We start from the raw sequence: 27,028 nt of genomic DNA, 5'->3' as shown, positions 1-27,028 counted from the left end.
ATAATTCAACGTCAAACACAAGTGCGTATGAATATAATGCCAGGTTGCACGTCCCCGAATTGCCGAATGCTGCTTCGATGACGTCGACCGGCGGGGTGCCTCTTCCCCTCGCACTCACTTCACTTCGACTTTTTCACTCACTTCAATTGTTGTACTTTTTGTGCATCGTACATTTCTCTCCTTTCCTTTGGAAGGTCTTTGCAAACCGTACCGCTTACTTGCCCTCTTCATTGCTCACCATGTCTGGAATCAGCAAAGCCTGTTGCTCGTGCGTGAAACCCGGGGCCCCATCTCAAATTCATCTCAATTCTATCTAGCTCTACTGACCAGGTGCATAGTATCCCCCCTGTCGTTTCCAAGGGCTACCAGGCCAAGGGAGTGTACAAGACAATCAATGGCCTGAAGACCTGTAGGCTTTCACCATATGAAACCTATGATACATGCTACAAGTCTGACAGATCCCAGATGTTACCGGTCCTGAGTCGGCCTCGAAGGCTATCTTGGTCGTGTACGGTTAGTTGTTACCTGGCCATAGCGATACCAACAATCGACTAACAAGATTGTACAGACATCTTTGGCTTCTTTGATCAGACTATCCAAGGTGCCGACATCCTAGCTACTTCGACCGACCAGAAGTATCGCGTGTTTATGCCCGACTTTTTCGAGGGCAGCCCCGCTGACATCTCGTGGTACCCGCCCACCACTGACGAGCACAAGGAGAAGCTAGGAAACTTCTTCTCAACCAAAGCCGCACCACCCAAGACCCTCTCCAAGATTCCCGGTGTCGTCGCCGAAGGCAACAAGCTCGCACCGGGCGGCAACTTCCAGTCCTGGTCAATCCTCGGCTTCTGCTGGGGCGGCAAGATCGCCGCCCTTGCCTCAGGCACAGACAACAAGCTCTTCAAGGCCGCCGTGCAATGCCACCCGGCTATGGTAGATGCCAACGATGCCAAGGCGGTGAACATTCCAATGGCGATGCTCGCTTCGGGCGATGAACCTGCGCAGGACGTCAAGGATTTCGAAGCGAACTTGAAGGTGCCAAAGCACGTGGAGACTTTCTCGACTCAGATCCACGGCTGGATGGCTGCTCGGGCGGATCTGGAGAACCCTGAGGTGCGCAAGGAGTATGAGCGTGGATACAAGACTGTTCTTGAATTCTTCCACCAACACTCGTAAAAAGGCCATGGACACGGATTCGTTCATAATGATGAATCTTGGACGAGATAACGAGGGTTATAATCTAAATTGAAACCACAATATTAAGATTAATGGAAATAAATGGCTTTACATGTAGTAGTAGTCGTTCAGCATCCTAAATGGGGAATTCTATGACCCTAAAGCCTTAGTCCCATTGAAGCTCCGTGTATATATAATACCCACGGAAGTCGGTGTCATTGCTTAGCATGACGAAATTGTGGTGGAAGAATATTGACACACCAAAGTGAGCTATAGGTGGCACCCACCTAAGATATGTGGTTGAGGTTTCGTTCAACTGCATTCTCCTCATCGGGAGGAGCACTGCCATATAAGCTCCTTTCAACGATGCCTCACAAGGAGGTAGTCAAGTCAAACTCGAAGGTCGGTTAGCAAACAGCAAGTGTATATATTCTCCAATCAAAGCTCCCGAACTGGTTTTGAATAAACCCCTGGTACCTTGCAGATAGTTGGAACTAACGTTACTCCAACACACCAAGTACCTTGAACATGATACAATTCTGACGTACCGAAAGCAATTCCGCAATGCGCAAGTTCAATTAAATTCCAGCGGCTGGTGTGTAGCAGTGAATCATTGGAATGATTTCGGTCTTTTCATGTTTCCTCGCGATAACAGGGCAACCAAGGGCGGCTATGCAGCCATATTCGACTTGGAATTCACGGGCGCAAAAGCGAAAAGGCGATCTTGCGATGCCTATGGATTCCCGATCATCGACAAAATTCCCCAACATACATCATAGTGAGCTCCCGAGTTGTCTCGCGGGGTCCCCACATCCTCGGGCCCATCCCTGGTCACAATCCAGTTTGACCCTGCAAGCTCTCCTCTTCAACAGATATAGAGACAAGATAATGTAAAGAAGGTCTGGTTGGATATATCCCTTAGGGTAGAAAACGGGGGAATGAGATAGCTCTGGAGAGCTTCGGCAGGCTCCGATCACATCATTCTTATTCAGCTTAGACAACTTCCCCCCTCCCCCGCCATTCCAATTCCTTCTCCCTTTCATCTCTCTTTCTATTCTATTCTGTGAACATGGCTACCCTCAAATCCGGCGACACGTTCCCCAGCGACGTTGTTTTTAAGTCGGTCATCCCCCCCCTCCCCAAATTGTAACGAACGACCCTAATCCTGGCAAAGGTACATTCCCTGGACCGAGGAAAGTGACGAGATCACTTCCTGTGGCATCCCCATCAACTACAACGCCTCTAAAGAGTGGGCCAACAAGAAAGTCGTCTTGTTCTCAGTTCCCGGTAAGTCAATACTAATAGTCAGTTAGTCCTTTGGATCCAGTTAGGTCCCTAACCTGTGGTTGAATAGGTGCCTTCACCCCAACTTGTTCAGTCAACCACGTTCCCGGGTATATTAAGAACCTGCCAAACCTCCGTGAGAAGGGTGTGGACATTGTCGCTGTCGTAGCCTTCAATGATCCCTTCGTGATGAGCGCCTGGGGAAAGGCGAACCGAGTTCGCGGGGACGATATTGTGAGCGCCCCACTTGGCTCTTTGGACATTATTAACCGTGACAGCTTTTCCTCTCGGACCCGGATGCGAAGTTTTCGAAGAGCATTGGCTGGGCGGATGAGGCTTCGGGCCGTACAGGACGGTACGCGATCGTTATTGACCACGGCAAGGTCAGCTATGCCCAAATTGAGACCGAACGGGGTGCTGTCAAGGTATGGAACTTTCCTTTCAGGTCCAGTGTTCCGGCTAATAGCCCTGTCTGCAGAAATCTGGCGCCGATGCGGTTCTTGCCTCGCTGTAGATACGAAGGCAATAGGTTATTCATCGCTACACTTTCAATTACACCCATACTTGTCTTCCTTTCCCCTTAGTTATTGCTTATAGTAAAAAAGCTCCGGGCAATATTGACGATAATCCCCAAATGAAAGAAGACGACAAATGCTTTTTAGGCGATCCCACCACTGAGTGGGATTCATGTTGTCCATCTCGCCATTTTGGCAAGGCACACAAGGTATACACATAGAATTGAGTGTTTTATCCAACAGTGAGTAATCAAATGCAGCTCTATCGTGTCAAACAGGCCGGTGGTATCGTCGAAACAAATGGAAAATGCAAGCTTCTAGACTGTGGATGGCGAAAGATGATGCGAGGCTCAAAAGGTGAGAAGGGTGCGATCATGGAGATACAATTCCATGCCAGCATTGGAACAATCAATATGCAACGGCTCGGCAGCCTGAAACACCTTATCCTTGATCACACCATCGGAGATTTCTGGCCCGGGACTACTGGTAGCGCCATCGTCGTCGGACCTGACGTTTTGGAACGCACCCTCAATATCGATGCGATTGAGCCCTGGGAACCGCGTTCGTCGGTTCTTGATCACGACTTGCAACTGAGAGACTAGCATCCCCAGATTTCTCTCCTCGCAGCCTTCAATGTACAGCGTCGCTAGCGACGAGGGAAGACATTCCAATAGTGGCGTGGGTGGTTCGTTTTGGTATCGAATATCCAGTAGGTTCGGCAATCGCACGCGCAGTTCTCGCAGTGCAGTGAAATCGGCCAGCGATCCAAACCATTCATCGTGTGATTGATTAAGCCCACCAGCGGTGAATGGGAAATGACTGCCATAGTGATCCAGCCACAGTGTTTGAAGACTCTTCTTGCTATGGGCTAGCGAGCGATAGAAAGCTGAGGGCTGGTATCCATGAGAAAGGACGTGTGAATCCGAGTGCTGGTACTTGAAAGACTTGAGGTCTGCACACGAGGAAACCAAGGCCTCCATGCCATGGTTGCCACTACTTGAACGCAGGTCAATCTCAGTGATAGAAGAGAAGCCGACTCTTAGGTTCTGTGTCGTTTGCTCGGGAGATGTGATCGCGGTGCTGGGATCCACAACCGAGTCTGCGGTTATGACACGGACAGATGGCAAACTGAAGAATGGCATGAGAAGTGTTGATGCTGATTGGTGTTCTTCTCTCGCACCCCAGGTGTCACCACGGTCGAGATCATTTCGGTGATGGAGGGAGACCTCTTGCAGGCACTTGAACGGCGGCTGGCTAACAAAGGGCCTTTCGCACTGGATGGCTCTCTGCATGATCCGATCCAGCCAAGGAGACGTGCTGGCGTAGGAAAGCTGAAGTTTTCTCAGCTGACTCAATAGCGGAAGTATCAACGCAGCCCATGCATCTCCCAGGCCTTGCCCAAGATCCTCAGTCCATTGCTGATTCTCGATGTCGGAGTGTGATACGACGTGTAGCCATTCTTTCAAATGTGTTGACTCTGTAATTTCTTTACGCTGATCCTCTGAGAGACCCTTCGCGTGCCAGTCCCTCCAGTCCAGCTCCCGGACGGCGCGCGCGAGAACTGGTCGGTTGAGTATGGCGTACAGAAACGAGCTGGCATCGTGCCAGTCGCGCAGAGAAACTCTGCGGTAAACAAACGAGAGAAACAAGTCGTGAAAGTGACGAGAGACGAAGACAAGATTCCAACAGTCTGCTTTCTGTTCCAGTTGCTCGCCAACTAAGAGTAATACGTCATTGGGGAGTGCCAGCTCCATGATGAGGCATTCGGCGATGCTCCAATGAGAGTCGACCCCAATATAAGAATCACAAGAAAAGTGACCTGGAGTAGATGAAAGAACCAAAATCAGTCCGAACCTATTTATGAAGCCTCTTATCGGGAGTGGCGTTTCTGGGAGATCAAATTTGATCCGCGATCCATTGGCTGTTGCGGTGGAGCTGCGACGACCCGCCCTAAGAGGTCGTGAATAGTTTTCCGTTTCCACAAAAAAACTTTGATAACTTCGTTTGTATGAAGAGGCGAAGGGGTTGAGCTTATTACCTTTAGGGTTTTCCCCTTTTATAAATGACTACCATTTTCGCCTCGCATATCTGACAGTCCCGCCATTTCACCTTTCAAACCTTTGAACTTGGAGCAATGTCGGCTTCACTACGGGGATAGCCGAACTCATGGAGGTGTGGAGAGGTTGGGTCCGAGAGGCAGAGATTGAAACTCACGGTGCCACCTGGGCGCATGAATAGCCCGAAGACGCTGGATATGGATTCCGACGATCCATATCGGGTATAGAAAACAGGCATGTGAATATCCGTAGTGAGAGAGATCTTCCGACATGGCCCATTTTGTACTCCAATATAACAGGAGGATTTCATTCAAAAGAGAGAGAGAGAGAGAGTCCGCGGAGAAGGGGAGAGGTAGATATGTGTGGCGAGACCCCCGATGAGGCGACCGGGGAGGACGCGGGAGGCATGACGGAGCAGATGGGCGTTCACTTGTATGCGACCGGAGCCCGGACACATGTCAAAAGGCACTGTGGTCGACTTTATTACACGTTTCCAAGTTCAAGTCTTGCATAGTTAACTTGCCGCGATAGCCTGGCTCACAGGGTTGTCCCCGCTGTGTGTTCGCAATGCTAGTGAGCCACATAACCAGTGCCTCCAACAACTCGTCGATGGCTACTGTTGTATTAAGTTTGCTGCCTCTGCTACTCGAAACATCAACTGTGACGGGTTTTGACAGAGCTTGTACAGCGATAGCTACGCTAGGGGAGGTCCGACCAATGGTCTAGGGTAGGGACACGCCGGTTGACCGGCGGTCCCAACAGATCGCATTTGGCTCAATATTCAAAAGGCCTTCTGGGATGCAGACTATGCTGGCCGGGGTTCTTCCCAGTTCCAGCTCACTGAAATTGGCCCTAACGCCCAGAGGATCTGGGAGGGCCGAAGCTGGCTGCAACGCCCTGTTTGCCGAGTCCCATGGCGATCGCTTTCAGCATCAAAATCTTCAGTCTCCGGAACCATTTCAAACACGGCCTAGCTTTGCTGCCATAACTGTTGTCGGTGTAGGTGAGTTGTTGGTTTCTAACTGATAATGATTTGTGGCCCAAGGGCATCGGATCACAGAGAGGTCGGTGTATTCACATCACCACGTCACGCATCATCGCAGCAGGGTGGAGATTCTATGGGGCAGAGCAAATACCAAAGTAGCGAGTAGTCTTGTCGGAGTTGCATTTTGATACCAATCGACGTAGGGAATTGCGGCCTGGTTGATCAAAGCATGGCCTTGGTATATTGGGCAATAGATGCAAAAATCACCTACAATCAATTCAATTATAGCTAGTATGTCTAGTAGTTAGACATATTCTCTGGGGACAGATTACGGCGAGCTGGATGCAGGGCTCGTGCTCGAATCTCCTTGGCTACTCGAGATATGTGGAAATTCGAGGACATGTTCAGAAGCACTATGTCAGGTCAACTAGCAGCAGCAGCGGAAGCAGCACTGGCAGTGCTAGCGCTGCTGCGGACTTCTGGGCATCCAAATACCACATTTCCAGTGCTGACAGGACAACCAGAATCTCCCCGAGCTCCCCTAAAGTACCAGACAGTCCACTTCCCTTGAATGCGAAACGAAACCCCTTAGTCATGCTCCATGAAGCATTGTGTGCGATCACGGCCACAACCTCTAGGCCATCACTTGTATAACCCCGATCACGCTCCTTTCTGCTTCTCCCTGCTGTATTCATTGGCCGCGTCAATGGTACCAATACTCAGCCAAATGAATGACCGGCAAGATCCGTGTTTTCATTCCCATGGCTTTGGCGCTATTTAAAGACATCGCTGTGTTGGGGTCCTGGACGCGTTGGGAGGGTGAGCATGATGGGCCTGTTCCTACCCCACCTGTCACCATGGGCAGTCGCTAGTAACTGGGTGCTTATCAGTTAGACCGTTGTGCAAAACGACCGAGGGTTTGTTGCTGAGAACGGTTGTGTGTGTTGAGACCACATGTAGCTTTTCACCTGCGCTTGGCCCGAGGTGGAATGTTGTAGTCAGTTTCCATTGGAAGTAGCCGTTCATAGCAGGTGGGAACTTTCGTTGTTGCGTTGAAATTTGGTTCACTGGTTGATTGATTATAAGATGGTGTGATATTCTGGAAGCTTGCCCTGCAGTTTGCGGGTCATGTTCCGTATATGGTGGTGGTGCCGGATCCCCAAGTGGGTCGCTTGCGCGAGGAGCGCAGGATTGATCGGTCGTTTTTGCCCATGATGTGTAGACAACAGGGATGAACTCCGAAAGACTAGCAGCGGGCCGGGTATGAAATGTGTGGTAAGCGGCCCCCGCTTTTTGAAAACACGGCCTAAACGCCACAGCGTCACTATCCCCGACATTGTTCGCGTGGTTCTTTATGCCTTGGAGCCAGAACCCAGGTTGGCAAAATAACGTCGGATTTGGCCGTTTACAGTTCTTGAACATTCCTTTAAAGTGGAGACTCCAAATAACGCGTATCACTCGGTTAGGATAGCTGACTAGTCCCGGTCTTGGCGGTTATATGACGGCCGATAACGCATGTACTCTCTGTACCCTTAGTAAAAATTGAGCTGCATACTTGGAGTCTGTCCTTCGGACAAGGAACATTACTTATGATGACCCACATTGCTCTAGCTCACTGATCGTTGTCTTCTGTAGTCTACTTTAACACATAATGTTGACTGCGCGAACCGGAAAATTTAGGTGTATTGCAAACTGATATGAAGGGTTTTATCAGTTCCATTATACGTGTGTTAGCTTAGACATTCATACTATACCTCCGTATTTTGTCGTTCAGCATAGAGTATGTTCCGTGGGATATGTTGGGCGGAATCTATCGCATTTAGGCAAAATAAAAACTTGAACACTAATAACATTACAGAAAAATAGCACAACGGTCTGATATGATTCACCCAGCAAAACCATATAAAATCCTTCTATGCTAAGCCAGCCCGCATATTTTCTTAAGTTGTTGGCGTGATAGATAGGATACCTAGGTTGCAATCGGCCCAAAGCCTTGGTACCACACGTCTTTGGGCCGAAGCGAATCATACATCAAGCAGTCAGGTGGCACTTGCTTGTTTCTAATTTTGGTGGCACTGCTCGCTGTGTATTGTAACCCGCACCATAGAGAAGTAGTATAGTTACACTAGCAACCGAACTGCGTAGTTGGCGTGATAGATATAAGAAGGAGTGAGCTTAAATATTAACGATAACGAAGGGAAATAATATTATCGAATTGAACTTCCTAAAAGGGAAACAAGAAAACGCAGTGGTGTCCAAGGTGAACGGCCATCAGTCACTAGAAACTTGCACTCTAGGCCAAGATATAACAAACGATGGCCCTAGGACGAAAATCTATCTAGGAAAAGTGACCAACCCAGTTACAGATTATTGTAGGGCGCGTGGTACGTTAGCAAATGCCGTTGGCTAAAGCGGATGTTGACCTGATTTACCTTGGTTCCTTTCCATGAAGAGCCGGGGTATGGCACTAGAATATCGAAAAGGAGTGCTGTAGTCAAAAGCGCGCTCATGATGAGAAGAAGCCTTGAAAACCGTTTGCTGAAAATTTCTGATTGCACCTTTGTACTCACGAATTCTAGGAACCAGTAGCAGCTAGAAAAGCACAAAAATACACAACCTAGGCCTATATACCCCACGGAACGGAGTTAAGAGTGTTATACTCGGTCGGGAGACTACGTGTTGTGTTGACCATATTGGGTGGCTGTCATATTAGGAAGTTTATCGAGGCACACATGGCATTTCTTTTTCTTAAAAGGGGAATACCTTCCGACGAAGTACTAAAGCATCAAACGAGAAGCGAGAAGATTGGCTTACACCTTGCTTATGCTCATGCGATCGTGTGTATTTGATAGCAATACGCCATGCAGCGCTCTTCAGTGCCAAGACACTTTGCAAGGGCACTGGCGTGATCTGGGATTCTTGGAGGCATCAGAAGACCTGCCGGGCTCCCAAGCCTTCAATACCAACAATGAGAAATGGGCAATGCGCTAAGGGGGGCCAGGAAACGGGGGGCGCATTGGGCGTCAGCCCACCGAGAAGCCACTAGTGTAGCCATATATTGTGGTACCATAAGGAGTGGCTTCGTATCAGGAGCAGATGGCGTATTGTGAATGTGCTGTGTCAAATCAGAAGTGGATGTGGCTTGCCTAGGACAAGGGTATTTCTGCCCTAAGGGTGCATCTTATTCGCATGTGCCGGTTGCCAAGGTCACCTAACACTAGTGACCGCCACAGGCCGGTTGTCGGCTTGCTGGATGATGCTTGGTCCTCCACAATGGAAACTTAGATTTTCCCTTGCGTTTGCCTGTGGATGCGAAAGGAGGGGGAGTGAAAGATGACTGGTCAAAGAAAAGAATCCATGCTTTCCCCCGCCACCCTTGAACAAATCAGGCAAATATCCGGCCCAGCACCGACGCGATGAAACCATGTGGCTGACAACACGACACTTGAAGTTGCATGCACTAGGGGCTAACCGGCATCTGACCACAGCGCCAATTTGAGATAGAGCAAATAATTGGCTTAGAATCGAAAATTTTGCGCAATGAATGTAGTGAAGGGATCTGGGGTCCGGGGGAACAGCAAATCCTCCCGCATCCCCGCGTTTTATTGAGTTTGGGGGGCTTTTTTGCTTTGTTTGCTTTGGGTAAGTAGATCTTTTATATCTAACCCTTGCCCTTCGCTTTTCTGTCCTTTTGACCCTTGGTGAACACAATCTACTGGTATTTAATATTGGTCCATCATGGCCTATAAGATTACCAATATTTATGTTATCACCACGGTGGCCGTCATCGGCGGTGCATTGTTTGGTTTTGATATTGCTTCCATGTCTGCCATGTAAGAATCCTCACCTGAATCCTATGTTAATGGATGATTGCTGACAGACCCAACAGTCTCGGTACCCAGCAATACAAATGTTTCTTCAATCAGACTGGTATAAAAGATGGCAATTGCGGTGGCCCGACATCTGCCAACCAGGGTGGCATCTCAGCGGCAATGCCTGGTGGATCCTGGGTTGGAGCTCTCCTTTCAGGCTTCATTACCGACTGGCTGGGTCGTCGTGGCGCAATTCAATCGGGCTCGGTAATCTGGTGCATTGGCAGTGCCATCGTCTGTTCCTCGTTCAGCATCGGGCAGCTCGTCGTTGGTCGTTTCATCAACGGTTTATCGGTCGGCATTCTCAGTGCTCAGGTACCGGTATACGTCGCCGAATTGGCCCAGCCCAGCAAGCGTGGCCAGGTGGTAGGCGCGCAGCAGTGGGCGATCACCTGGGGTATCTTGATCATGTTTTACGTGTCCTATGGCTGCAGCTTCATCAAGGGACCCGCCGCTTGGCGAACCCCATGGGGCCTGCAGATGATTCCCGCGGCTCTTCTCTTTTTCATGGTCTTTCTCTTGCCAGAAAGCCCCCGTTGGTTGGCCAAGAAGGATCGCTGGGAGGAGGCCCACGAAGTTCTCGCCTCGGTACACGCCAAAGGAGATCGCAATGCCCCCTTTGTTCATACCGAGCTACAGGAGATTCGTGATATGGTTGAGTTTGAGCGTCAAAACAAGGATGCCTCCTACCTGGACCTTTTCAAGGGGAACATGATCTACCGGACCCACCTTGGTATGTTCACGCAGATTTGGTCGCAATTGACGGGCATGAACGTGATGATGCTGTACATCACCTATGTATTCGGCATGGCTGGTCTTACCGGAAATTCCAACCTTGTCGCATCCTCGATCCAGTACGTGATCAATGTCGTCATGACTATTCTGGCGTTGGTTTTTATCGACCGTTGGGGCCGCCGCACCCCACTCCTGGTCGGCTCTACTCTGATGATGACCTGGATGTTTGCCAACGCTGGCATTATGGCGTCTTACGGTAAACCGGCCCCGCCAGGTGGCCTTCACAACGTCGCAGAGCAGTCGTGGGATCTCAGTAGCTCGCCCAAAGCTGCAAAGGCAGTCATCGCCTGTACCTATCTTTTTGTCGCTAGTTTTGCACCAACTTGGGGTCCTGTCAGCTGGATCTACCCCCCTGAGCTATACCCTTTGCGCCTCCGTGGCAAGGCTGTGGCGCTGTCGACATCTTCAAACTGGATTTTCAACTTTGCCCTATCCTATTTCGTCCCCCCTGCCTTCGAGAACATCCAATGGAAGGTATACCTAGTCTTCGGCGTCTTCTGCTTTGCTATGACGGTCCATGTCTTCTTTGCGTTCCCTGAAACCGCCGGAAAGACACTAGAGGATGTCGAAACCATGTTCACAACCCCGGGCCTCAAGCCCTGGAAGACCACTGTTCAATTCCACCATGTTCGGAAGCTAGAGCAAGGAGCAATTCAGTCAGAGAAACTCGCCAATCTCAACGCCGAGGAGGGGAATGTTCAGGTTCCTAAGTCTGTGGCGAAAGAGACTTCAGTCTCCCAGATTGAATAGAGTCCACGTTTTGGCACTCAGTGAATCCCTCGTGTGTTGCCTGTAGCGTTTTGGAACCCGCTTCACCTTTCCACACCCTATCTGGTTGTTCCATCAATTGACCTTAGTGCTGAACGTTGGATGAGCTACTTTGCCATCGTTCAAAACAATTAGGCACTGATTAGCAGTTTAGTAATATTTAGTTATTCCTCTAATACCACGAACCAAACATCAAGATACCTTTGTATTCTATACATGTAGTTTAGAATTGTGACTAGATAGTATCTGAATATTGCTACTTTTGGCCTATCTAGCAAAATGACCGAAGAATCCACTGCGGTAAATATAGTAATAAGGACCGGGTCATAAAACTAATGGATACACGTTCGAGGGCATCTCCGTTGTGCTCTTCTGAAATATCCCTCCAGTTAGATAGATAAATGCCTTTTCAGTCTGTTTGATGGACTATCGGTAAATAATCAGAGAAAGCACGGGCGAGAATACGACGACCAGAGTACATTTTCACAGCCAGATCTATACATGAAAATCACGTCCAATATAAATAACCGCGATCCACATATTATTTCAAGTGACAAGATGAACGAAGTTGGGGTTCTTGACCAAGTCTGTGCCAAACGCTTCAGTTATCCAAACCAGGGCAGTCTTCGCTGGTCTTGGCGGTGATATCAGAATAAGGAGATGGGTCAGTCCCGATGATGTTGTAGCTAGCTTGAAGTCAACACGATATTCGCAAGATGCCTGCCTAGCTTTTAGACTCACCTGTTATCTGGATACGAGGGCGCATCTCTGTCACCAAGCTTCTCCACGATACCCGTTAAGGCGTCGTGCTCCCAACATATAAGGATATTGCCTGATCTATTGTATCCCTCAACCACGTCTTTGACACACCCTGGATCGTCCCGGTCACAGGAAGTGTCGATGGTGAGACCAAGATCCTCAGCTAGTGGCTCTACTGTATCATACGGACGAGCGTGTTTTCCATCTGTTAGGTGAGGTCAGCCATCAATGTATTGCCTGCCATCCCCATCAGATACAATATGAATATGGGTTAGGATACTACTCTTCGGCGTTTGCGCCATTACATAGCTAATATCGTAATCTGAGCTGCTGCTAAAGACAGATCGCAGACACTGTGCACGTTGAATCCCCTGAGCATTCAAGCCATTTCCCCCGTCACTTGGTTTCTCTCCGTGGCGGATCAAGTAAACGGTGGGGGAAGCTGCTGTCGCGAGAGCTGCACTAGAAGATTTGAAAAAAGGGATTGTTGGCTCAATCGATAGATGATGAACGACCATTTAGACAAAGGAGCGGTGGACAAACTCGATTGTTTGGACAGCAACCGATTGTGGACTCTGCAGTTACGCATGTTGACCCGACCGTACACTTTCGTTTTGTGAGTGTTGAACGGAAAATAGGAGTTAAACGCTGCATCGCAACTTACACATGCAGTCGTCTGGGGACAGTAAACCCCGCCTGAAGCGCACCTGCAAGCGCCACCGGTGCAGATTGGAGCCACTGAGCACTGTGTTTTACCCTGCAGTAGCGACCGAGTGTCGGAGGAAGAAACGGAGGGTCAATCTAGTAAATATATTCATCGTCATATTGCATGATCCGCAGTGGTTTAAATCAGTATTGAGATCAGTACAGGCACCGGCACAACAGGTAGAATTTCCAGAGGGACACTTCAGATACCCCACTCTTAGCCAAATCCAGTTGGGTAGTATGGGAAAAAAGGGGGAAAATACTTACAATAATGCTGCAGGACCCGCAGTCCAAGGGCTGCACTGAGCTTTGCGCAAATGCCTGTGCGGCAGGCTGGGCTTGCGGGAGGACATTGTCGAATTGTGTCATGTCAGTGCAAGTTATGACCACTACAGGGTCAAGAATATCTCACGCTATTACTGCCGGATCCACAGTGCCTCGGATCAGAAGCTAGATCAAAACATGTGCCGGAGCAACAGCCAGGCTGGATTCCAGGGCACTTTTGAACAACGGTAAGTCTAAGAGGAAGAGTGGAAATCTCTCGTTGGTATTGGAAATAAATTAACCGCAGGGGACTAGCACAATCCACAGTACTTTGTATTGCTTCTCAAATCAACACACAGCACCGAGCAGCACCAAGACGACAGATCATTGCACTGTTGGATAATTAAGGGTCAGACCACTGACAAAAATTGGAAAGCTTTCAGCACTTACAGTATTATTGCATGATCCACAGTGGCCACGATCAGACGAAATGTCAATACGCTCCCCAGAGCAGCAGCTCGGTTGGACTGCTGGGCATAAGAAGTTCAGGCAAGAGTCTCTACAGGAGCCGCAATAGGTGGCGTTATTAATTAGATCCACACATGTTCCTGCACAGCAAGCAGGCTCTATTCCCTCACACTATGCGCCAAACTGTCCGAAACCGTAGAGGACAAAATGGATGCAAGGGGTCTGCTCGAGATCCTTACTGGCGTGTTACATGGCTTCTCGTCACCAAAATCCAACTGTACATCTGTGCATGTAGGAGGCAGATTGATAATGCATTGATGTGTTGCTAGCATAATTATTAGCGAATTGACAAGCCAAAAGAAAGATGGCATGAATATAGTGGGATGTCTTGAAGCCACACCAGTAGGTCTAACATCATTCGATAAGGGCCAAATCCCTCGTTGCTCTCTGGACCATTGAGAACCGCTGCTCAAGCAATGAGCCCAAAGTGTGTAATAAGAAGCAGCAATCATGATCGCTGTATGCAAGTCGTGGCCTCTGGAAATAACAACCGGTACTGATCGAACGAATGCTTGCTATTCTCAGAGACCTTTATGAATGCAGGGACAGTCGTGCTTCAGATGGATAAAAGTGCGAAGAGCGTGATTAAAATTTGCAGACATTGCCCATTCGAGGCCACTATAAAAAGATATAGTCAATGCTGTTTGCGGTTCCTTGATTCCAAAATATGCAATATGGCCACCAATTAACTTACAGCAAAATCTAACATTACTTTCAAGAAAATTAGCCTAGGGCCTAGAATTGCCACGCAGACGCCTATCAATCGACAGCTTTACATTGTGCCTGGAAGTTATATTCCCCTAGAAAGGCTTGTTGTGCGCGTTTCACATACGGCACTGCGTTGGGTAGAAGTATGTTGCCTAGTTTTTACTAGATAAGGTTTCGCTGGCATCAATAAGGAAATATTATTTTGAGTGGACAATTCCGTAACAGTAGATCCGTGTCCGGCTAAGAGTAAAGTGTTTGGCGGATAAGAGCGGATAAATAGTGGGGTGGAGCGGATAACTGACACAACCAGACAAAAGAAAATAACCCTACTTTTGACCACCTGAGCGGTAAAGTGGCATTAAAATTTCTTTTCTGATTTGCTTAATCCTTTCGTACCCCGGATTGAGGTAAACTGCGGGGAAGGGCTGTTGCGGGGAACTATTTCTTGCCACGAAGAAAGCCTTGGCACTCCACCCAGCTGTGTAGGAGCCGATGCTGCCAAGATCATAGCGAGCTGATCGAAAATATTGACCTCGATTGATAGGACATATCTGTCAGCGTTTGGGACTTGTCAACCAATCACTTTTCCGCAAGCCCCATTTGTACTTTTAAGTGCAATTGCTCTTTTCCGCCCACCCCAGGTACATATACAAGCGCAACCGTTTTATTTCTGTTGGGTTGAACAAATCGATCCTTGAGTAATTGAGCTCCAGACTTTGCAGCATCGCCATGTCTTTTTTACACCCGCGCCGAGCATCTCTAGATGAACTTGAGGATGAAAAGCGAGGGAAAGCTGAAAATGTGGAGGACTGCTCGAATATTACATGCATCGACGACATCCAGGTGTTGGGCCTCGCTCCAGAGGACGCAGAATTTTACCGCAATTTCGATACAAAAAAAAAGAAAAGAGTTCTCCGGAAGGCATGGTCCCATCACCCCCCTTTAGGGAAACTTACTAACGGAAAGTGCCTTGCAGGTTGATGTTCGACTAGTTCCGATGCTTTCCGTACTCTATTTGGTTTCACACCTCGATAGGGCTAATATAGGCAACGCTAAAATTGCTGGACTTACGGAGGATCTGGGATTAAGCGGAATTCAGTACAATATCGCACTTAGTCTTTTTTTCATTCCATATGTCCTTCTTGGTTAGTCAAAGCCCGGAACATGCCTCTCAAAAGATCTACGGCTAACTGGGAACCAGAGGTGCCGAGTAATATACTGCTCAAGTCTTTCACTCGGCCTTCCTATTACTTGGGCATCTTGATCGTCAGTTGGGGAATCATTATGACCTTGACCGGTGTCGTGCAAAACTTTGGGGGGCTACTAGCTGTGCGAATTCTGCTGGGAACATTTGAGTACATTATCCCCGCTCGTCGAATCTGACATTTACCTTGCCGATTAACCTTTAATTACGCTAGGGCTGGATTCTTTCCCGGTGCTGTCTACTTATGTTCGCTGTGGTATATGCCGAGGGATCTCGCGACCCGTATATCGTTGTTTTATTGTGCAAGCGCTTTGTCTGGTGCATTTTCTGGTCTTCTCGCAGCAGGAATCGCAAAGATGGATGGGGTTGGTGGCTATGAAGGATGGCGGTGGATCTTCTTGCTCGAAGGATTACTAACAGTAATCCTGGGGGTGTTATGCTTTTTCTTTCTTATTGATTCCCCCAACCTATCCAGAAAATGGCTTGATAACGATGAGATTCGCTACCTGGAATTACAGCACTTCATCAAAGAAGGCGGGAAGTTCAAGGAGGAACAGAAGAGAACTTCGTGGAGAGATATCCGAGCTGTGATGTTGAACTGGAGAATGTATCTGCTAGCTTACATTCTGCTATGTCAATCTGCCTGTTCCTATGGTTTGTCCACCATTTTCTACTAGACAAGGTGCACAGCTGATGAATTTTGACAAGGAACAAAATTTACACTCCCTACCATCACGAAAGGAATGGGATTCGAAGGCACCAATGCACAACTTATGACGGTTCCTCCCTACGTTGCTGGTGCCATATCCGCAGTCTTTTTTTCAACATTGTCTGACCGGTTTTACTGGCGTATGCCATTTGTTGTAGCTCCGCTACTTCTCATTGTTACCGGCTACTCTATCATTATGGGCCTTAAGGGTCAACTCCAAGCTCACATTGGGCCAGGCTTCTTCGCAATCATTCTGACCTGTATGGGTATTTACCCAACTCATCCTGCGACAACTTCATGGACAATGAACAACTTGGCACCATCCAATCGCCGTGCTATTGGAAGCGCATTCAACATATGTGTCGGCAATATAGGAGGGATAATTGGAAGTTACATGTATCTTGATCGCGAGGGTCCCACCTATCCTACTGGCTTTGGCTTATCGTTAGCCTTTGGCGGGTCAGCTCTTGTGGCAGCTTTGATTCTTGAAATCTCGTTCGTTTATGCCAATAAACTTAACGGCATGATGAGCGAGTCCGAAATACGGGACGCGTACAGCGATGAACAGCTTCTGGAGATGGGAGACAAGTCCCCACTTTTCAGGTATACCCTGTGATTGAGTTTATCTACCATATGTATGGTTTGATCATGTCAATTGAACATTCTTTAAGTCCAAAAATTGTGTCCTACCTCACGGAGAGCTCAATCTTTATCATAATCCGTCGCCCCTGGCTGCCTTCTACATTGATCGTCGCGGCGTACAGCGTGCCAGAGGCGTTTTGGGCTGGTTATTCTAGGAATCTTATTAATTGGTGATGTATATTTCAATCGCAACAAATCCGTCGGCAAAGAGGTGATGAGCACCCTCGCGAGAGACAGCTCGATACATGCCAGTTTTAGTCTATGTGACGTTATCTCAGGGCTAACAAACATCTCCACTTGAAAGGATTGGAGCTTTTTCACGTTTATCTCGGCGCATCCTTCAAATCGAACAACAAGGAGTGGTCTTAAAAGATGAACGCGCAGTGCGTATCGAGTTCTAGGAAGCTTAGTACGATATCCTACTTGATAAGATAATATATAGATCGTATACACTTGATTACCTAGTACTAGACACGTATACAAAGCAAGTCAGAGGTGAAGACGAAGAGCCAGTTAAGAAGACAGAAAGACGCTAGCGCCAAGCCCAAGACGAGTACCAAACCAGAGGAGAGCGTGGAGAGAAGAGATAGCCAATGAAATAACAGCATTAGATAGACCTAGCGAAATCAAACGGGAGAATTTGGGTAACAGCAACCCGATAGATAAAGTGTTTGTCATCAAGGGTATTCCCAGTCCACGAAGGTAAACCCTACTTTCACTTCGTTCGTCTCAGTGCACTGGGTATCATGCGACAGTGAGTCACTATAAAAATATTCTAAATCTCAATAGATGTGATAGAATTTTCTGGACGGAAATTTCAGGAGTCATCAATGATTGCTTATCGTTATTGAAATGGCGTAGCTAAAATGCTATTTGTTCGACCATAGGGTGCCTCTCATCTTGACGAATATTCTAATGGGTTTATCAAGCCAGCAGCCGCTGTTCGCACGAAGATGGATGTGCACAGGTGGACCTGAATTGAATATTGTTGGAGCCTACGTGCAAAAGCTTGAGGTGGGGACGACCTGCAGGTTGCGTCCCTATCAGAAACTGGCTACATATGACGGGATTACCAGTCAACTTTACGATAAACATGAGGAGAGGATCCTAGCTTACTGACTAATTCGTGGAGGCCGAGAGACACGGATACAATGCGAATGGGCCAATTTTTACTCCACTATTCTACGATATGGACTGCCCTAGTCGCTGACCTAAGTTCGCACGGGTCTCCCTTGCGTATATAATTAAATGCGAGGCAATTAGGATATAGACTTGCGGACTAGCGGATTAGCAGATGCCCTGGGCAGCTGGAGAAATACCACATCTCTCACCGTTTCCCCGATATGGTTAGCGCCAATTAGTGCTGAGCAGGCTGGCTTGGTAAGGATCGGATAGTCAACATCTCTAGAGTGAGTAGCATAACAATCTCTAGTATTATTGGCATGGGCACGTATATGAAGTATATGTTATCGATTTATTTTTGTTACATGGATGATTCCTTATATCATGATAAACGAGTCTATAGAATCTAGTCAGTGTGGGTGAGGCTCATGAACCATATCAGGCAACGAGGTGACCCTCCAGCCCCTTGCTTAATTTAACAGCATCGCCATTGGCTACAAAGAATACTGGAGATGGCACAGTATTTATCGCAACGATTATCAATACGAGATCGTAAAATGGCCTGAAGACCCGTGCGTAGTGTGTATAAAAGGTATCTTAGAATCTTCGAGTGATCAGATCCATCATCCAGTCTTCTTTTTATTATTATTTTCAACCATAACCAGTTGTTTAATAATACTACCATCATGCGTTTGAGAAGTTTCATGTTGGGCTTGACCGCTCTGGTTGCTGCATCCCCGCCGACGTCGGGCGACCGTCAGCATTTGACACCCTTGAAGACAGCTGTCACTGCCAGCCCTAGTCTACTAAGCATTGAGTATTTCGAAGACGGTCCACGCAATGGCGAGGCTGTGATACTAGTCCATGGATTTCCATACTCGATAGATGCCTTTTCTTCTGTGGTTCCTTTGCTCGTCGAGCAAGGCTACCGAGTTATCGTGCCGTACCTGCGTGGCTATGGAGGAACAAGATTCCTGCATCACAACACCCCTAGAAGTGCCGAGCAGGCAGCACTAGGATATGACATCATCGCATTGATGGACGTACTCCACATCGACAAAGCAATCTGTGCCGGGTATGACTGGGGTAGTGTTGCCGTGAACGTGGCGGCTGCTTTGTGGCCGGAGCGTTGTACTCGTATGGTGGCTGCCAACAGCTATCTTATCCAAAATCGCACGACTGCTTGGATCCCCACAGATCCTGATGCTGAGGCTGAGCGTTGGTATTACTACACCTTTCTTACGCCTCGAGGTGCCGCGGGTCTGACCGAACGGCCTAAAGATTGGACGCGAACTCTCTGGGAAAAGAATTCGATCGGATGGAATTTCACCGAGGAGTACCTCGATCTCACCACTACGGCACTTTTTAATCCAGACTTTGTTGATATCACTATTAACTTTTACCGGAACCGACTCCTCTATGCTCCAGGAGACCCTGCCTACGCCGACCTTGCGAACAAGCTCGATAGCCAGCCACCGATCAAGGTCCCTTCAGTGACCTTAGATCCGGAAAACAGTGTGGTTCTGAAACCAGCAAATGCTTCAGCAGCAGCGAAATTCTTTACGGGACCCCGTTGTCATCACAGACTACCCAATGTGGGGGAGAATATTCCGTACCAGATGCCCGAGACGTTCGCAAATGCAATATTCCAGGTGTCGCATCTGAGTGCATCGAATACAAAGTGCATAACAATTTGATTCGATTATGTAACTAGCTACAAATAAAATCCCTAGACAGTAGTTAGAGCTATATTTTCACTGGCTTACTAATTTTTTACCTGGGCGGCTAAACCTTGGAACGCTGCACTGTTGCCGCTGAGCTGGGTGCCCGCCATTGACATCGGGACATCGGGATGGATGCCCGATGACAAAGCAACTTTATAATCGATGCCATCCATCCTGTAGGTGCCCCTGTAGAAGAGTGTCCGTGCTTTATTCCACGGGTTAAATCAACGCTAGGGCACTTAAGAAGAACACGTGGTTAGATACGTAATATCATCTCGCAGAGTGGTTGAATAGGAAGCACTATGGAAACCTGCCCTACGGAACGCCATTCCTCTATCTTGCATCCGTCCTTTCATGCCGGAAAAGTCACTTGATCCAAGACTGTTTGTCCAGAATATTGTAGGGAATCGGGGATTATGAGTGCTCTGGCCTTTTGGGTATTGTACCCCGTGATCATGCCAGGGTCCGTTTTGACCTTTCTGTGATTTCTCAAATTAGGATGCGTAGGGGGATTCAGAGGTGCATCTCCTTGGATGAGAATGTCAAAATAATGATGCTGCTTATTAGATGATATTCTCAGTTTATGGGCAATCCTGGGTTGTTCCATAACCGGTGACAGGTAAACCGGTGGTGTTATGGCATATGGTGGCTCCGTTCGCTGCGTAAGTTGCTATTGGACGAACTTTCGTAAGATAGTTGGTCTTTGTCGGAGTAATAAGAGGCGAAGTTATTAGTGACAGATATGTCTATCTGCTCCTGCTGTACGAATGTACGGTTGAGTCGAAAATTTTGGGAAACCAGTGCGTTTGATATATTCCGGGCTAGAACCCAATGAGTGAATTGCGTGATGCTAAAACCGCTAGTGTAGTTGAGCTTTTCCTAGGCGATTAGTTGAAGTGGAGCAGTGAGCATCTAAAGCTCGCCAGCAAATCCACAAGAACGGATTATTGAATTGACTACGCTTACGGTAGACATTGGGAAAGGGGCTTGGCATAGCCGCTGCGGTGGTGATCATGGACAGAGTAAGTATTGCTGCTAATATTATGGATTATATGGTCAAGGAATGAAATCTTCTTAAACGATTGGTTAGAGGACTGCCCACTTATATCTAGAATTTTATATTTCTAGACGTATTAATGAAGATAGTAACCGGTTAGTTTTGATGGGGGTAATCAACTCCCGTAAATAATTGCACCGATCTATTTCCCTTATATTACAGGGCCTAAGCGCTAACGGGAAAGTATTCTGATCTATATATTATTATACCAAGTTAGTCTTCGTGTCCAGGCGCGTTTGTGGGCTCCAAAAGTTGCCGGTTTAAACCGTTTCCTGCCTAGCGGATAATGGGCAGAGGATAGTTGAACGGTGTATTTTGCATGTTGTAAGAAACAAATGTTGCCCCTTACTCAATTTCAGGTCAATATAAACCGTCGCGCTTACCCTCCCATGCATGTGTCCGTCTGAGGTTCCAGGGAATGTCTTATGTACCATCTATGGTGAATCCTAGACCGCTGGGGATTCTCGTATTTTCCATCCTGGGTAAATGTAAAGGATATACTCAGGGAATGATTCTTTATCCAGCGCGTCATACTGCAGCATTGCGGAAATCGCTTGATCGCCCAGGGAGTGGTCCGGATCGTACCATTAGATCGGCCGGTACTTCTATCTGTGCGATTGACCATAATCATATGCTTATACGATGCAATTGATCGCACGTGCGCCAGGCCGGGCGATTACAGGCGTCAGGCTAGCGACCGTGCCCGTTGAACGTCTAAAGTAGGCCATCTTGGTCTATATCTTACCTAAACCTTTGTAATTTGGTTTCGAGAGGCAGGAAAAAGTTTGAAGCTGACGTGCAAGCCAACTATGGCCTGCCTAGGGAGTCTTACCACCATTTTAGCGCCAAAGGTTTGGAGTAGTTTATTTGTGTAACGCCTACAGAGAAATCTAGGATAATAGCGTAGAACACACTTTGAGCTCACTGCTTGGTGGGCACAAAGAAAGGTGAAGTTCAGAGCCCAAGAAGACATCATGACAATTCTATTCCTACGCTAGTGGAAAAATCTGCCCCTGAAAACCTCGCAAGGGTAAGATATGGGCCGTGGAAGAAGATCTCTTCGGCCCGAAACGCAGAAAGAGACGGGTATTTGCTCGACTCCTAGTTGGCGATCGCTGGCTAATTCCTGATACAGTCACCTTGACCGACGATGCTGTATGTATGAACTTGACTTGCACGATGCTCCATATCTAACGATTTGGCCAAATGTAGTTCCTTTTCAGGGGTCCCCAGTGAAATCCCTAAACCTCCGATGATACTAGTATTCTCAGTTCCTTTTCTGAAGCCAAAGCCTAGTGTCGTGGGTCTTCTTGTCTTACTGATCCTTTCATTGCTGGAAATGCAGAATGAATTGCGCGTTTTCAGAAGCTACCACGCAGATCAATTGTCGTCTTGTCCTTCACACACACACTCAGTAGCCTCCTGTACAGCCATATCCGGTCATCCTTGAAATCTAGGAGGTAACTTTGGATTTCAGCTGCTGTGAACTGGTCGCCTGGGACCTGTTCGGCTAATTTGATATACAGGTCCAAAATTGACCTGTTTGCTATGGCTCCAGCCGGTTGATCTTCCAGCTTCTTGGCTGGAAAGTTCGAAGTCAACCCAGCAGACCCTCCGTCCATTAATTGCCGCGGATGCATGCAATCATGCAGTAGGGTCGTGTAGATTACCCGTCTTTTCGAGAAGTCTGTTTTTGTCCTGTCCTGCTCGTGTCCACCCGCTTCCCATAGTTGATTGACGGTTGTTACCTCCGCTGCGACTCAACAGGCTGCGCGCTGCTGCTGCGGTGGATAGCGACTGCAATTCTTCACAACCGCGGCTGCCTTCAGTTGATGAGTGCTTCGGTGTAAATGTGCCTGCCGGGAATCCCTAATCCGCACGCTTTGTCAAGCCACCATCGCATCCGCTTATATTAAATAGAGGCTTCATGCACTATCTCACCATATTCTGCAACACTATCATTCCGGGATTCCGCAACACAATGCGGACAATCGACTAGCTCCTGTTCTGTTGCGCAACTATGTGGCAGCGACATCATGCGCTGTGAGCGACTGGTCGACACATTTGTGTTAATATTTTGGTCGGGGCACTTGCCCCTGCGAAGAGAATATAGGGTAGGTAGGTTAGCCACGAGGGCTGCGCCGAATTGCTCGACAGAACCCCAGGTATACCGACGAACTTGTGAGGTGCCATTGCTGTATACGGGGAGACGTAAGATAGCAACAACAAGCAGGAGAATTCCAAGGGAGAAGAGAGCGAATAACTGAAGTCGACTATTGGAGTTAGGATTGACGACTCCTACTTCTCACGTCAAGGCGGAGGGAAACATACCGTCTCAAGGAATAGGTCTTAAGGGAGAAGATTGCAGGCATCGGAAAAATCAAAAGCATTAGGTCTGTGGCCATGTTGAGGGCTACAAATGTGGATAGTTGGATAGTAGCACTTGTACAATGTCCTATACTTACAACTGTTAGATGCTAATATGCGCTGTTTATTGATAGAACACTGAATCCACTCACCAGGGTCCGGCACAACTTGCCAGTAGAGCCGGATAGGACGACAGTCGACAAAGCTAGCTCCCTGCACCGTGAGGTAGGTAGCTAGAAGGGTAACCCAGTAGGTCTTGATAACGAGAGCTGCGAAAGGCAGACAGGAAAATATCTGGTTGTACAAAAGCAGGACAATCGACTTCTGGATCCATAAACTGTAAAATCTGTCAACATGGCCCCGGTGAACAGGAGAGGAGTGTGTCCTTACTACGTGTTATATACCATTCTATCCGCAAGGGTTAGCTTGCTCCCCACTACGCGCTGATAAATTTCTGTCGTCGTGAAAGGATGACCGGGTTTCATATTGTTGTTATTGCCCCATAGGCCCACAACGATAGCAAATACTGATCGTGCCACCAAGCATAAAATAGCCACCACTGTAAAATAGTCGCTTAGAACCAGCTGTTGCTTCCTCAGTTTGCGCATTATCAGCCGCAGGCCCATGATAAGAAAAGTCGCGACTCCGAAAGTACAAATCAGGACTGCGATAACTATCTGGTGGTTGGTGAGCATCTTCACGGATCATTTTATGTCGTGCTTATAGAGGCTGTTTGACGGACAGGAAGGGCTGAGGAGGTCACGTCATAATAAAACCTTTTGAGATCATTTTGGATTAACTAGGGGAACGAGCCAGCTTTTTAAATGGCGAATATCGTTCTAGGTACTGTGGCGTGCAAAGTGGTGTGTATAGGTATAACAAGTGGCGCTCAAAAACCATGTTAGCTAAGCCCTAAGCTCTAGAGATTCCGGAACTACTAATACTAACCGGTCCTTGATCGCGAGAGTCTGTAATAATAACCAACTGTCTCATGCTTCTCATTGGAAGTCCACTAGATTAGGTGAACGGTTCAGAAGTCTGGTAAATTGCTAGCATATAGTACGAGGGCTTTCCTAGAATTTCGGCCCCACCAACACGATTTCTCTCCGTTGCGATGTTTGGACCAGCCGAAACCCGGAAAACCCGGCAATAATGGGAATGAGAGGTTCCAAGCATCGAGAAAGTCGATACACACGCCGTGCTTCAAAACGCTTTGACTTACAGCCATGGTTCCACAATACCTCTGTAGATCCCGTCCGAAGCTTGACTCATCTCCGCACTAACCGTAAAGCCTGGTAGAGCAGGAAGCGGCGACGTCGCTGAGGGTGACAGAGAATATCAAAGGTCCATATCCACAATTCCGTAACAGATATAAATGCTTTGACTTGTTAAGAATTGGGTAAAATAAAATACTTCTTATACCAAAGAGATAGGTCTTGCTGAAATTAGCAGAGAAGTCTTGAGAGCGATTTGGCGCCACGAAACCTTGGTCGGTTTTGGACCGACAATTGCTCCGATATTTCCCCGTAGCCGTCCAACCACGGCATAGGAATCTCATGCGGTTCTAGGCGTCGGCCGTCCAAACCTTCGGACCAGCCGTTGCCAAAAGTCTATGGGTCCGGGGGCCCCCGCAAAATTAGCTTCTCGGTCCCCAACCCCTCAAACGGAGCAATTGAACGTTCCATGAATCCGCGGAATTCTTTCCAACGCCGTCTCAACATCCAAGGCCGCTCGACAAATCCATGTTAGACCAACCATGTATTTGCATACGTGACTTTATCTGTAGGCGCCATGAGAAAAGGCTAGAATTAGGAAAGCATCGAGATCGTGTTGTATCAGAGATTGGATCTTAACAATAACTAACAAGGAACCATTTATAACGGGCAGCCATGTTATAGGATGTTACGGAAACAACCATTTTTGTGTATTCCATAGTTTACATACCACAGAGTAGCACTTCCTTCTCGTATAAAACGCCATAATTTCCCTCGACACACGAAATGCTGTTTTAGTAGAGAAGACCTCAACCCCTTAGACATAAATATAGTCAGAATCAAGATATACCTAACACCCACCTAGAGCTTGTGTTTTCTTGGGTTTAAAGATCTCCTTTCCAATCGTAAATGTCGTGCCGGAAATCGGGACTCAACTTAAAACTTACAAGGCCTTAAGCGACCAAATCCTAGGCTATATTCTAGTTATCTCGCTATGCCTACCACGATACCACTGGTAGAGGCTCTGCCCTAAGTAACGATGCAGCAATGCTATGGTGTGTATTTAGCAGCCAGGTCAAAAAAGAAAGAGTGCTTTTGCAAACGCGTAAGATTGTTGAAAATTGGGAAAGGGAAACTATCTAAAATCTACCACAGGGAGGGACCTTGAGAGCACCGTGGAGCTACTTCCACTCAACTGGACCCAAGAAGCGTTTCCACAAGGTCAAATCGTTCCCTAATATCCAATAAAAGGAACGGCCAGTGCCAGGACACCAACCACTAAGCTCGCAGAAGGGACCCAGTGATTAGCGGCGTTGGTAGTGTGCACAGCAGCTGTCGATGACGTGGTGCTAGCGGTGCCAGAGGAGCTCAAAGGCTTAGAGCTAGAGCTAGCCGTCGTCAGGTTGTAGACAGTGATGCCGGATTTCACGAGCGGCACCACGACCAGGTTCGTCTTGGCGTCCACGGCCACAGAGTGTGCGAGCTTATTGTCTGTGGGCCAGGTCTGCATTATGGTGTTGCTAGTCGCGTTAATGACGGCGAGCTCGGGCATTGGTGCTCCCCCCTTCTTCCCGCCGACCTGGTTCTGGTACGCGGAGGCAAAGTACAGCTTGGAATTGGGGTCGTAGGCGACCTGGTCACTGCCGGCAACCCCGGAGATCTTGGCCACGATCTTTCCCGTCGAGACATCCATCACTTGACTGAATGCAACGTCGTACGTTTCAATCTGTGTCTGGCTGCAGGAGATGAAAAGATTCTGGTCCGCTCCAAAGACGATGCCGGCGGGAACGCATTCACTGAGCGGGAGAATGTCGGTGACCTGGAAGGTCGAAACGTCCAACCCTGCGATCTCGCCGCCAGGATTGGTACCGGTGCTGGGCACTGAGACGTAAAACTTGCGGGACAACTCATTGAAGGCAGGCTGCTCCAGCTCTGACGCATTATGGAAGGTCACTTTCCCTGTCACGGTGCGATCTTTGGCCGAGATGACTGCGACCTGCGGGGGTTTCTCGTTGGGCAACGTCACGACCACGATGCCAGTCTTCGAATCGTAGGCCATCTCGTCGGCACGCGTACTGACGCCTATCGAGATATTGGCCGTGATTTCGTTTGTGAACAGATCGACGACGCGGACTGTGCCGGCGCCGTCACCGACATACAACTCGTTGCGGTTCGGCAGGACAACCAACCCATTCGGCCCCGAGATATCATATTCGTTGGTGCCGTTCGCCGTGAATAGACCCGCGAATCCGGATACAAGATGCGTTTGCTTCTCGCCGGCCAAGTTAACCACATGAACCCCACCATTGACGCGGTCCGAGAGGTAGTAGGTGCCATTGTATACTATGCTCTGGTCCACGCTGGTGGTGTTCTTGGGTGCGAACGGGACACTATACGCCAGCTTGTAGCTGTCGGCGAGCACACCGCTAGGCCCCGCAAAGGCCAAGGTAAGCAGGAGGTTCTTGGTCCGGCGATAATCCAACATCATGTTGAAAGCAAGGGTAGAGGTATATTTGACAATTTCAAGGGAGATGGACAAAGGTTAGGGTGCTGATAAGAATATACCAAAGACT

General features: G+C 48.2%; 9 protein-coding genes across 9 annotated transcripts; 5 read left to right on the top strand and 4 right to left on the bottom strand.

The window, feature by feature from the left end:
• Nucleotides 1-239: 239 nt before the first annotated feature.
• PENARI_c036G09081 (dienelactone hydrolase family protein) lies at nt 240-1,176 on the top strand (the record flags this gene model as incomplete). The annotated part of the gene is made up of 4 exons (XM_022636872.1): nt 240-268; nt 339-409; nt 466-513; nt 569-1,176. The coding sequence occupies 4 exons, from the start codon at nt 240-242 to the stop codon at nt 1,174-1,176; spliced, it is 756 nt and encodes a 251-aa protein (XP_022483296.1).
• Nucleotides 1,177-2,245: 1,069 nt separating this feature from the next.
• PENARI_c036G00312 (peroxiredoxin family protein) lies at nt 2,246-2,974 on the top strand (the record flags this gene model as incomplete). Its single annotated transcript, XM_022636839.1, has 5 exons — nt 2,246-2,295; nt 2,351-2,463; nt 2,531-2,694; nt 2,739-2,885; nt 2,939-2,974. 5 exons carry the CDS (start codon nt 2,246-2,248, stop codon nt 2,972-2,974), a joined length of 510 nt encoding a protein of 169 aa, XP_022483269.1.
• Nucleotides 2,975-3,325: 351 nt separating this feature from the next.
• On the bottom strand, nt 3,326-4,729 carry PENARI_c036G11045 (uncharacterized protein; the record flags this gene model as incomplete). Its single annotated transcript, XM_022636878.1, has 1 exon — nt 3,326-4,729. The coding sequence occupies one exon, from the start codon at nt 4,727-4,729 to the stop codon at nt 3,326-3,328; it is 1,404 nt and encodes a 467-aa protein (XP_022483286.1).
• Nucleotides 4,730-9,755: 5,026 nt separating this feature from the next.
• PENARI_c036G06851 (sugar porter family MFS transporter) lies at nt 9,756-11,434 on the top strand (the record flags this gene model as incomplete). The annotated part of the gene is made up of 2 exons (XM_022636867.1): nt 9,756-9,850; nt 9,907-11,434. 2 exons carry the CDS (start codon nt 9,756-9,758, stop codon nt 11,432-11,434), a joined length of 1,623 nt encoding a protein of 540 aa, XP_022483260.1.
• Nucleotides 11,435-12,053: 619 nt separating this feature from the next.
• PENARI_c036G05845 (uncharacterized protein) lies at nt 12,054-12,800 on the bottom strand (the record flags this gene model as incomplete). Its single annotated transcript, XM_022636860.1, has 3 exons — nt 12,054-12,138; nt 12,194-12,416; nt 12,797-12,800. The coding sequence occupies 3 exons, from the start codon at nt 12,798-12,800 to the stop codon at nt 12,054-12,056; spliced, it is 312 nt and encodes a 103-aa protein (XP_022483278.1).
• Nucleotides 12,801-13,187: 387 nt separating this feature from the next.
• PENARI_c036G05314 (uncharacterized protein) lies at nt 13,188-14,162 on the top strand (the record flags this gene model as incomplete). The annotated part of the gene is made up of 3 exons (XM_022636858.1): nt 13,188-13,285; nt 13,351-13,428; nt 14,075-14,162. 3 exons carry the CDS (start codon nt 13,188-13,190, stop codon nt 14,160-14,162), a joined length of 264 nt encoding a protein of 87 aa, XP_022483268.1.
• Nucleotides 14,163-15,580: 1,418 nt separating this feature from the next.
• On the top strand, nt 15,581-16,945 carry PENARI_c036G12525 (uncharacterized protein; the record flags this gene model as incomplete). Its single annotated transcript, XM_022636885.1, has 3 exons — nt 15,581-15,771; nt 15,835-16,274; nt 16,329-16,945. 3 exons carry the CDS (start codon nt 15,581-15,583, stop codon nt 16,943-16,945), a joined length of 1,248 nt encoding a protein of 415 aa, XP_022483299.1.
• A 5,947-nt stretch (nt 16,946-22,892) lies between these two features.
• Nucleotides 22,893-23,867, bottom strand: PENARI_c036G01371 (uncharacterized protein; the record flags this gene model as incomplete). Its single annotated transcript, XM_022636844.1, has 5 exons — nt 22,893-22,925; nt 23,006-23,147; nt 23,206-23,329; nt 23,394-23,578; nt 23,632-23,867. 5 exons carry the CDS (start codon nt 23,865-23,867, stop codon nt 22,893-22,895), a joined length of 720 nt encoding a protein of 239 aa, XP_022483283.1.
• Nucleotides 23,868-25,689: 1,822 nt separating this feature from the next.
• Nucleotides 25,690-26,943, bottom strand: PENARI_c036G11300 (uncharacterized protein; the record flags this gene model as incomplete). Its single annotated transcript, XM_022636879.1, has 1 exon — nt 25,690-26,943. The coding sequence occupies one exon, from the start codon at nt 26,941-26,943 to the stop codon at nt 25,690-25,692; it is 1,254 nt and encodes a 417-aa protein (XP_022483293.1).
• Between the last annotated feature and the right edge of the window lie 85 nt (nt 26,944-27,028).

This window comes from Penicillium arizonense (assembly GCF_001773325.1).
Source record: "Penicillium arizonense strain CBS 141311 chromosome Unknown PENARI_contig036, whole genome shotgun sequence".
In the NCBI taxonomy this organism is placed as follows: Eukaryota; Fungi; Ascomycota; class Eurotiomycetes; order Eurotiales; family Aspergillaceae; genus Penicillium; species Penicillium arizonense.
This window is presented reverse-complemented; position numbering and strand designations above follow the sequence as displayed.